General features: G+C 47.6%; 1 protein-coding gene across 3 annotated transcripts; it reads right to left on the bottom strand.

Annotated features, from left to right (window-relative positions):
* Nucleotides 1-319: 319 nt before the first annotated feature.
* LOC101113780 (serum basic protease inhibitor-like) lies at nucleotides 320-11,039 on the bottom strand. Of its 3 annotated transcripts, none has more exons than XM_004014601.6 (4): nucleotides 10,890-11,039; nucleotides 10,405-10,473; nucleotides 1,101-1,292; nucleotides 320-663 (listed from the first exon to the last, which is right to left on the bottom strand). In XM_004014601.6, coding segments are annotated over exons 1-4 (312 nt in total). In that variant the 5' UTR covers nucleotides 10,939-11,039; the 3' UTR covers nucleotides 320-661. The 3 variants fall into 3 exon arrangements, with proteins under 3 accessions (XP_004014650.2, XP_027833045.1, XP_027833044.1); XM_027977244.2 differs by lacking the exon at nucleotides 10,890-11,039 and adding an exon at nucleotides 10,648-10,880; XM_027977243.2 differs by lacking the exon at nucleotides 10,890-11,039 and having other exon boundaries at nucleotides 10,405-10,641.
* Between the last annotated feature and the right edge of the window lie 240 nt (nucleotides 11,040-11,279).

Raw genomic sequence — 11,279 nt, 5'->3', positions numbered from 1 at the left:
GGAGAAGTGAGCCTCACCCACCTTCCTTTCTCCTCCCAGGAGTCCAGGAGGATGACCAGTCCCCAGACTGATCTGGTCCAAAAAGTAAACAAATGCTTTCACGGCGTGGTATCTGTCACCCAGGTTTTTGTGTTGCTTGGGAGTGGCTGTTAAGAGGTAGGTGGGGCTGGAATGGTTCCTACACCTGGTAGGGCCCAGTCTGAGGACAGAAAAAAGGGAGGTGCCTTCCGCACCACGGAACAGTGAGAAGGACCACCGTTTTCATGGACCCAATGGGTTACAGTTCTTGGTTGCAGACAACAGAATCCACTCCTGTTAGTTTAATTAGAAAATGAATTTATTAGATATAAGGCCAGAGGTTGAAGCCACAGACAAATATGCAACATCACTGTGGGGCAAGAGGGCTTCTTTACTGAAAACGCTTCTACCACCACTGATGCTCAGGGCTGGACCAGAAATTCCCCCACTGCCCCTCCAAGGAGAGCAGTGATGCTGGGGAGGGGGCTGAGGGTGAGGTTGCAGCGAAGAGAGAGGCAGGGTTCTGCTGAGGAGGGGAGGCTTGAGAAGGAAGCAGAGGAGACTCAAATAGCTCAGAAGCAGCCACAGCCCCGTGTGGGGCCTCCTAGGACTTCAGCATCTCAGGGAGCACAGTTGCCGGATTCTCTGTAAGAAGAAGGAACTTGTTGACTGTTATCACTGAAGCCCCTGACCTTGACAGCGTACACCCTGACAGAGTCTTGACAACCCCAGAAACGAGCGAGCGCGGTACTCCTGACATCAGGATGGCCAGGAAGAGAAAAGCCTTTTGCTCAGGAGCACGGTGGACCCGCTGGGCAGGGTGGCTGACTCGGCGTTCCCATCTGAGAAAGAGGAGCCTGAGAGTGGCTTAGATTACCTGGAAGGTGATTCTAGGGGTGACCTTCTGGAAAGCTGGCCCCTGGAGAACTCACTCAGTGTGTGGGTTCACAGGACACTGCGGCCACTTCTGCTGGCCAGCAGCGAGGAGGAAAGGCACCGGGCAGGGATGAACGGTGTGGGGCCCCTGAGCTCCGCCCCGCTCCCCAGCCCTTTCCCTCCCACTCTGCCCGGCCCCGTCTTACACTGTGCCCTGTTGGGGCCCCCACACGTGCTGATACACTCCTTCTCATTCCGGAAGTTGTTCGGCTTCCTTCTGCATCCGCCGTAAGTAAAGGTCTGGCAGAGCCCGGACACGGCGTTGAAGAAGTACCTGGTGAACATGGCCCTGCAGGGCCCGGTGTATGGTGGCTGCAGACAGAAGGCAGGGCGCAGGCCTGAGGGGTTGGGACGGACAACGGGTCAGTTACGAGGATGGCCATCACAGCTGGGGCTACAAGGTCAGCAAATGGAACCCCCGTGTCTGGAAACAGAGAATGGTGAGTGGCGGTAGCGATGGTGAGGAAAGCCTGAACTGTGAGCCTCCACTTGAGGACCTGCATTCTGAGGCATTATTATTAATTCTTTTAGGTGTGAAGATGACATGGTGATGGTATTAAAAAAACCCCATATACCCTTCATGAAGTATTTATGGATTTATTCGCATGGTGCCTTAGATTAGCTTTTTAAAATCCTAGGGGGAAAAAGGTCAAACATAAACAATATTCTCCATATGTTGATAGTTGCTGAAAGTGAACAATGGATACATAGGGTTTAATTATACTATTTTCTGTACTTTTGAGTAAGGTTGAAAGTTTCCAGTATTAAAAAAAAAAAAGTGGGAAAGTATCATGCTGTAATGGAGAAAGGAATGGAAAAACATATGGTATATTTTTAAAAATGTTTTTTATTTTAATTAATTAATTGACTGCTCTGAGTCTTTTTCACTGCAAATGAGGGGTGGGGGTTGTGGTGAGAGGGGGTTACTCTCTAGTTGCCTGGACTCAGTAGTTGTGGCCCATGGGACTAGTTGCCCCACAGCGTGTGAAATCCTCTCAGACCAGGGATCAAACCCATGTCCCCTCATTGGACAGGCAGATTCTTAACCACAGGACCACCAGGGAAGTCCTAGAGTGTTTTAACTTTGGCTATCTCGTGGAGATGGGAATACTAGAATTTTGAGGGGATGTGATGCCGTCTAGTCAAGGCTATGGTTTTCCCAGTGGTCATGTATGGATGTGAGAGTTGGACTGTGAAGAAGGCTGAGTGCCAAAGAATTGATGCTTTTGAACTGCGGTGTTGGAGAAGACTCGTGAGAATCCCTTGGACTGCAAGGAGATCCAACCAATCCACTCTGAAGGAGATCAGCCCTGGGATTTCTTTGGAAGGAATGATGCTAAAGCTGAAACTCCAGTACTTTGGCCACCTCATGCGAAGAGTTGACTCATTGGAAAAGACTCTGATGCTGGGAGGGATTGGGGGCAGGAGGTGAAGGGGACAACAGAGGGTGAGATGGCTGGATGGCATCACTGACTCGATGGAAGTGAGTCTGAGTGAACTCCGGGAGTTGGTGATGGACAGGGAGGCCTGGCATGCTGCGATTCATGGGGCTGCAAAGAGTCGGACACAACTGAGCGACTGAACTGAACTGAACTGATGTTGTGATTTATAATATAATTAGAAATATATATTTGGTGCTAGTTCCATCCCAGCACAAAACTCCAAAAACCCTGGGAATTTTCTAAATGAGGAGAGCAATAAAGGTGTCTTCAGTAATGTGAAGAAGGTGACTTTGGAAAGCTCCCAGGTAACTCAAGGATGGGAGCTGGCTGCCAGGGGAACCAAGTACCTGATCAGATGGTTGAACTGTCACCTTGACCCTCTGAAGCCCCCACCTCCAGGGAGAAGATAGTGGGTGGAAGTTTATCAGTCACCAATAGTTCATGATTTAATCAATTATGACTGTCTGAGGAAAGTGAAAGTGAAGTTACTCAGTCATGTCTGACTCTTTGCGACCCCCTGGACTGTAGCCTGCCAGGCTCCTCCATCCATGGGATTTTCCAGGCAAGAGTACTGGAGTGGGTTGCCATTTCCTTCTCCAGGGATCCCAGGGATTGAACCTGGGTCTACCCACATTGTAGGGAGACACGTTAGCATCTGAGCCAGGAGGGTAAAGCCACGCTTGACCATCTGAGCCAGATTGTGTGAGTCATCACATAGTCATTGTGACTGCATGAGGAAACCTCCAGAAAAAACACAGAAGGACTGCATCTGAAGAGTTTCCAGGTTGGTAAACAGGAGCAGGTTCAGGGAGTATGGACAACGAGACAGCATGGAAGCTCTGTGCCCTTTCTCCATATGCTGCCTCGTGTAGCCTTTCCATATGGTTGTCCTGAATTATATCCTTTTATGAGAAGCTAGTGTGTGCCTGCGTGCTACGTCACTTCCATCGTGTCCGACTCTTTGTGACCCTATGGAGTGTAACCTGCCAAGTTCCTTTGTCCATGGGGTTCTCCAGGCAAGAATACCGGAGTGGGTTGCCAAACCCTTTTCCAGGGGATCTTCCAGATCCAGGGATCGAAGCTGCATCTCCTGGGGCTTCTGCATTGCAGGCAGATTCTTTACTACTGAGCTACCGGGGAAGCGCTGATAAACTGTTATTCTTTTAAGTAAAATGTTTCCCCAAGTCTGTGCTGCTCTAGCAAATTCACTTAACTCCAGGGGCGTCATGGGAAACTCTGATATACAGCTGTTGGTAGAAGCATGAGTGACAGGCTGGACCTGTAATTGGAGTCTGAAGATGGGAGGAGACTTGTGGGCCACAGTCATTAACCGGTGGAATCTGACACTATTTCCAGGTTGCTAGCGTCAGAACTGGTATGATGCAAAGACAGCCAGTCAGTGTTCCCTGAGAATTGGACAATTGGTTAATGGCTTGGGAAAACAAACACACAGCAAGAGAAGAAGTCTTAAAAACTTTCCGTACACATCTTTATATCCTTTATACAAGTTCCTGTCAGCATGTATTCCTTTTGCAATTATGAAAGAAGACATATTTAAAATAAAATATACCACAATCTTTATAAGTAAGTAATGCTGTACAAGAATATTTATTGACACCAGAAAATGGTTGAAGTGTATTGTGGAGTAAAAGCACTCCATCCAGTGATGTGTTTTGTTAAGAATAAAACTCCTGCCCTGAGGATATGGGTGTCAGTCCCTTTTTAGCAACAGATCGCTTCTTTCAAAGGAAAATTGAGAAGAAGTCTGGGTTTTGGGTAAAGCCCCATCCTCAGCCCTCTCACCTCCCAGCCCTCAGAGTCATTTTCCCACCCCTTCCTATCCCAGCACACCCCAGTCTCAAGGAACATCTAGTGCAAGCCCCTAAACTATGTTCTTTAAAGTCTTAGAGGAGCCACTCTTTGGCTGTGTGACCTGAGGTGAGACAAGTAACCTCTCTGAGCCGCAGCATCGTCATCATCGCAATGAGCATAATAACCCCAACCTCAGGGACTTGTTGAGAGAATTAGAGAAGATGTCTGTCAAGTAACTGGTAATCAATCAATACTCAATAAACACTAGTTATTACAGTAATTGTTAGATGTGCTCATTAAATTTTAATTTAATTTTCCAGGGCAGCATCCAAACTAAAAATCACTCATGGACACAATCGCCCATTAAAGCCCATTAAGCTTCCCCCATCGATACACAATAGAGAAGTCCCCAGGGACCATCCTGGACACCAACACAGCCAGTTTTCCCAACACTAGGAAACATGATGCTTCTTTTCTGGAGCCTCAGATTAAGTAAATACCTTCATTTTAACACCCAAGCATATCAAGAACATATATTTATTCTATGCAATGTTTTAAAATATGTATTGGTTCAGAAATTGGAAAATTAATATATAGTTTAGACATAAGTTGTCAAAATGTAAACTATCTTGATGAACATTTAAGATGGGAACTCAAAAGTCTCTGAGTTATTCAATATGTTTATACATCCACAAACTTCTTGATCCCTTAAATAAACCATCCAATAAACACGAAAAAGAAAATCCTGTGAAACTCAGACTAAAAAAGATCACATAAATGCCCAGAGAGAAGAGGGAAAGCTCTCATTTATGAGAGAAACTTTGCATCAATTAGAAAGTTGCTTTCTTAAAGACTAAAGAATGGCAATTCTCTATTTAAAAGAAGAGTTGCCTCTTTAAAATAGCAAGTTACATCTGGTAGAAGATAACATTTTCACTTGAAATTAGGAATGAGGTGTGTTCAAGTCTCAGTGTAAAACTCTTGGTTCCAGCTGAGCAGGGCCAGGGGTGAAGCAAAGAGGCAGATCAAGCAAGTGGAGGGTCATGTCCTTTTCATTGAAAACTTTCATATTGCATCAGTGGTGAAGAATCTGCCTGCAGTGCAGGAGCCTAGGGTTCGATTCCTGGGTTGGGAAGATCCCTTGGTGAAGGAAATGGCAACCCACTCCAGTATTCTTGCCTGGGGAAAAAACCCCATGGACAGAGAAACCTGGTGGGCTACAGTCCATGGAGTCACAAAGAGTTGAACAAGACTGATCGACTCAAGAGCAACATTGCAGTCAATTATGATCTATCAATCCTGGGCTGAGTGAGTGCCTCACTTACCTCACCCAAATCACAGCCCTGTGGCAGAGGTGGAGCCTGTCCTATCTGGAGGCTGAGGAGCTGAGGAAAGGGAAGGCTGTGCTACCTGCGAGGTAGCTCTGCCTAGATGATGCGAGATGCTGAGTCACTTCAGCTGTGTTTGACTCTCTGTGATCCTATGGACCATAGCCTGCCCGTCTCCTCTCTGTCCATGGGGTTCTCCAGGCAATTGTACTGGAGTGGGTACCCATTTCCTTCTCCAGGGGATCTTCCCAACCCAGGGACTGAATCCGAGTCTCTTACTTCTCCTGCATTGGCAGGTGGGTTCTTTACCGCTGAGCCACTGGGCAAGCCCCAAGCTCTGCCTGAGGCTGCATTGTTCCCTCCTCATCTCTGGATGAACAAGGTTGTGAGTTCATGTACATTAAGACCTCAGAGTAGAAGGATTTATCCCTAATCTTTGGGTTGTGAGATTTGAAATGTTGATTTACCCTTAAAAAAAAAATTAGAGGATAATTACTTAACACTATTGTGGTGATTTTTGCCATACATCAGCATGACTTGGCCATAGGTATACATATATCCCCTCCCTCTTGAACCCCCTTCCCACCTCCTTCCCCACCCCACCCCTCTAGATTGTTACTGGCTTGGGGTTTTCTTGCGTCTTACGTCATGCTCCCGCTGGCGATCTCGTTTACATACTGTAATGTGTATGTTTCCATGCTCTTCTTGCACAGCATCCCGCCCTCTCCTTCTCCCACTGTGTCCAGAAGTCTGTTCTTTATGTTTGTGTCACCCTTGCTGGCCCACAAATAGGATCGTCAGCACTGTCTTTCTAGATTCCATATATGAGTGTTAATATATGATATTTGTCTTTCTCTCTCAGACTTCACTCTGTATAATAGGTTCTAGGTTCATCTACCTCGTTAGAACTGACTTGTGGGCGTTCCTTTTTACAGCTGAGTAATATTCCATTGTGTATATGTACCACAACTCCCTTATCCATTCCTCTGCTGATGAACATCTAAGATGCTTCCATGTCCTTGCTACTATATTTATTTTTCTTTTTTTTCTTTTTATTTTATTTGTCTTTTTCTCACTACTGTCTTGATTTGGCCGTGCCAGATCTTTGTTGAGGCACTCGAGATCGTCTCTACTTGCGGCATACGGGATCTAGTTCCTTGATCAGGGGTTGAACTCATGCCCCCTGTTGAGGCCTTAGCCACTGGACCACCAGGGAAGTCCCTTGATTTACCTTTTGATATTTTGATTTTCTGAGTTTTATGTATAAAACTAGTATAATGAACGTTTTTCTAGTATAATGAACATATACTAATGCATTTGTGTATCAGAAAACAGCAAAGATGCTTAATTGTTTAATTCAGGAACAGGATTGTCCTCAACCGGGCAAGCCATTCATGTTATTCAAGGGAACTGGAGTCAACCCAAGAAGTAACTCAGCTACACACTCCTCCTGGCTCACTGGACCGACCACTGCTGCAGCTGCTCACCGGGCCTGTCTCTGCCCTTCGCCCCCTAGAGGCCACTCTCTGCACTGCAGCCACAGGGATCCAGTCTTAACTTGAGTCCTACCCGTGGCTCCTGTGACCACTCCGAATCTCAGTGGCTCCCCAGCTCTCTCTCAGTCAAATTCTGATTCTTGTAAAACCTTAGGAAGCTCCTCATGACCTTCCCCCGTGGCCTCTCTGCCTTATCCCCCTCCTGTCCCCTCTGCTCCACCGATTCAGCTCCAGCCACCCTGGTCCTGGCTGCCGCTCGAACACCTCCTTATCACTGAGGGTTTTGCTGATTGGTCTGTAGAAAGAGCATGGATTCCTTTTCCCCGTCAATCTCTACAATCGAAACACTTGTCATGAACTGCCGTAGTATTTCACCTACTCAGCTGTCCGTCTTCTAGAGTACACTGGATCTGTGCTACATTTTGTTTATAGCTGTGTCCCCACACCAAGAACAATGGTTTGCCGGGCCTTGATAAATATTTGTCAAGTGAATGAATCTCCCACCTCATGCTTCTGCTGGGTGCAGTCATTGAGTAGAATGAATATAATTAAATTCCTGTTAGTGAAATGTCTGAAGCCGGGCAGGAGCTTACGGAGTTCTGAGCTTCTGGGAACAAAAGCCTTTCCAGGCCCCCAGTTTGTTTCTTATTTGCAGGAAAAAGGCTTCAGCCTCCTAGACTTTCCAGAATACCAAAGGGCAGATTCAAGCAGTGGCTAATCAAGGGGGGGAGGGGAAGCGGAAACAAAGGAGAAGCAGTCAGGAAACAATGGCGCACAATGGGGCAGGGCAGGGTCGGGTCCAGGCTCCTCCAGAAGAAACACGCTTATCAGTATCTTTGAGTTCTTTTGCGACAACTGAATTCCCCACCCCGCTGGAGGAAGGTAACTTCTGGCTGAGCACAAAGTTCTTGGAACACCAACCATGCAGAAGAAAGTCACACAATCCCACATCTACAGCTTTCACCCCAAATCTTGCATGTAAAAGCTTCTTTCTGGGGGGGGTTAGGGGTTTTTAAGGCCTGAGCCACTCTCCTCTCCTTGCATAGCCTTGCAATAACCTTTCTCGGCCCCAAACTCAGACTTCTTGGTTTGCTTAGCCTCACTGTGAGTCAGGCACATGGACTTACTTTTGGTAGCAGCACATCTAGAAAACTATGAATCTACTCCAACATCCCGTATCCTGAGACGATGATAAAATAATAGACATGGGAATAAAGGGAAGGGCCTCGAGTCCTCACAAATATTCTAACAGCCCGAGAGAAGTATAACCTTGTCTCCATGAGCAAAGTCCTGGAAGTGTTGCATTTTTGCAATAATAATGGAGAAATAATATCATTGCTGTTGAAACACTTAATCGTGTCCGAGTCTTTGCCATCCCATTGACTGTAGCCTGCCAGGCTCTTCTGTTCATGGAATTTTCTGGGCAAGAATACTGGAGTGAGTTGCCATTTCCTCTTCTAGGGGATCTTCCTGACCCAGGGATCGAATCCACATCTCCATGTCTCCTACACTGCAGGTGGATTATTTACAGCTGAGCCACTGGGAAGCCCAATAATATCATTATTTGACCCTTACTTATTTTTTTTCTTGGGGGTAGGTAGACAAAAATTCTTCAGACTAAGACATCTTGATGGAAAATGGACATTATCAGGTGTGAAATGTGAAAAAAAACCCTCTATATTCATGACTGATAATTCATTGCAAGAATTTGTTTGGTAGTTTTCCCTTGTACAGGTGAGGAAACTGTAGCGAAGTTACTGACCTCAGGTCGCAGAGCAGGTGAGTGGTAAGGTTGGGTCAATGTACAATCCTGTTACAACCCATGTAAAAACGACTGCCATCTGCAGGGAATTGTTACAATCTAGGTAACTGGTAAGAGTTTCTGGGGACACTGCCCTCCACTTTTTCTCACCTGTACTTGAGCCTCCTTCCAGCCATCAAAGCCCAGGGATATACGAGTCTGGGTTTCTTCTGTACATCAAACATGGGATATCTCTTCCAACACCAACCAATTCTCCAGACCAATGCGGTGGCCCCTAAGTCAACTCACTTCAGACTCTAAATCTGCAGAGTTAGCCCCGACTCCAAGGGATGAGGGCTCAACCCCACAAGACGGCTCCACTTCAGATGCCAGCTACGTGTCCCTGGGGTCCCACAGACCTCTCAGCCACTGGCTAGAAATTCAGGGGCTGTGTGGCTTCCGCTCTCAAGTTTCAATAATTGACTAGAATGACTCACACAACTCAGGAAAGTCTTTTATTTACTGGATAAAGGGTAAAATAAAGGATAAAACTCAGGGGCTTCCCTGGTGGCTGAGTGGTAAAAGAACCCACCCGCCAATGCAGGAGACAAGGGTTTGATCCCTTACGTGGGAAGATTCCACGTGCCATGGGGCAGCTAAGCCCATGTGGCACAGCTCCTGAGCCTGAGTTCTAGAGCCCAGGAGCCGCAACTACTGAGCCCGAGTGCCCTAACTACTGAGCCCGAGCACCCTAACTACTGAGCCCAAGTCCCTAGAGCCTGTGCTCTGCAACAAGAGAAACCACTGCAGTGAGAAACCTGCTCTCTGCTATTAGAGAAAAGCCCTCTTGAATGTTCCCCACCCAGGAAGCTCTGCAATTCCCAATGTTTAGGGGTTTTTATTCACTGGGTTGGCAAGTGGACCGACTCATTAGCTGTTGGTGACTTGACTTCTATCCCAGTACCCTCCCCTCCCCACAGAGGAGCTGGGGGCAGAAAATTCTAATCCTCAGATCACCTGATGGAAAGTCCTGGAGACCAGTCCCACCCAGAAGCTATTGATAGCTCAGATGGTAAAGCGTCTGTCTATAATGTGGGAGACCTGGTTGTTTGATCCTTGGGTTGGGAAGGTTTCCTGGAGAAGGAAATGGCAACCCATTCCAGTATTCTTGCCTGGAAAATCCCATGGATGGAGCAGCCTGTTAAGCTACAGTCCATGGGGTTGCAAAGGGTCCGACATGACTGAACAACTTCACTTTCCTTAACATACAAAAAGCAGCAAATTCCAAGGGTTTTAGGCAAACTGGACCATAAACCCAGACAAGGGTCAAATAGCGATCTTATTGTTTACACGACAGTCAGGTTTGAGGCCCAGGCAGGGACCAGGAATAGAGAGTCTCAGAGATGGGGCCCCTGATCTGGTAGAGTTATGCAGGATAATTTTTTAAGCTGAAAACATGATTTTCTTTTTGAGAGTCATGAAATGTCCCTGGAGTGAAAACTGCCCAGTTTCTCAGGAGAAATCCAGAGAGGGTTGGTAACACTCACCCCATGCCTGTTCCGCAGCCCCTTCCAAGGACTCCCCTTTTCCCTCCCACCTAGTCTGCAGAGGAGACAGGAGCTGGGACTTACCATTGTCCTTGTTGCTGTCGTCACCCTCTGGGGTGCCGGCCACCAGGGTGCCCAGGAGGACCAGAAGGGCTGCGGAGAGACAGAGACGGCTCATCTTCGTGGCCTTGCAGGAGGGCTCCTGAGGATGCTGGGGGCAGACTGGGCTTTTCACACCCCTGCTGAGGGGTGGGATCAGGCGATGAGCAGGGAAGTGGGGAAAGGGGAGGGGCTAGGGTCAGTCCTCTTCATGCTCGACCTCCCCACCTAACCAGGCTTCTTCCTGCATCTGCTGGGGCCCAATGCCCAGTAACAGCGCTTCTCAGACTTCGCTCCTGCAGCGGGTCTTGTGGAAATAAACACACATTCTGATTGCCCAGATCTGGGTGAGGCCTGGGAAGCAGCATTCCTAACAGGCTCCCTGTTACAGGTGTGTCCCAGTCCACTTCCTCGCCTATTAAACGGTCCTCAGAACTGCGCTTTGAAAGCAGACCTGCAGGAGCACTCACCAGGGCTGCCGGGGAAGGGTAGCAGGCACAAAAAAGCTGCCTTCCCCATGCATCTTGGGAATGTGAAAAAGGAGCCAAGATCAGGAAGGGGTGACTCTCAGAAAACCCCACATTCTCTCCCCCTAACCTGCACACTGGAAGCTTTTGTCTTCTGTTGCAAAAAATAAACATGAGTCCCCCCCCCCCCCCACACCCGGAAGATGAAATGGTCCATTAGATTTCCATGTGCTGGCACCACGCCATGCTGTGTGCACAAGGGTGTAGTCTCCACACGACTATGTCCCCCTCAACCTAGTTACTATCGAGGCCCTTGGGTCTAGATTCACCTGAATTGCCAGGACTCTCAAAGCAGTGGCAAACACCCTTGGAAGATGAAAACCTCAATTCTTT

Source organism: Ovis aries, chromosome 13, assembly GCF_016772045.2.
Source record: "Ovis aries strain OAR_USU_Benz2616 breed Rambouillet chromosome 13, ARS-UI_Ramb_v3.0, whole genome shotgun sequence".
NCBI lineage: Eukaryota > Metazoa > Chordata > Mammalia > Artiodactyla > Bovidae > Ovis > Ovis aries.
The sequence above is the reverse complement of the archived record's forward strand: the minus strand, read 5'-3'. Positions and strand labels throughout refer to the sequence as shown.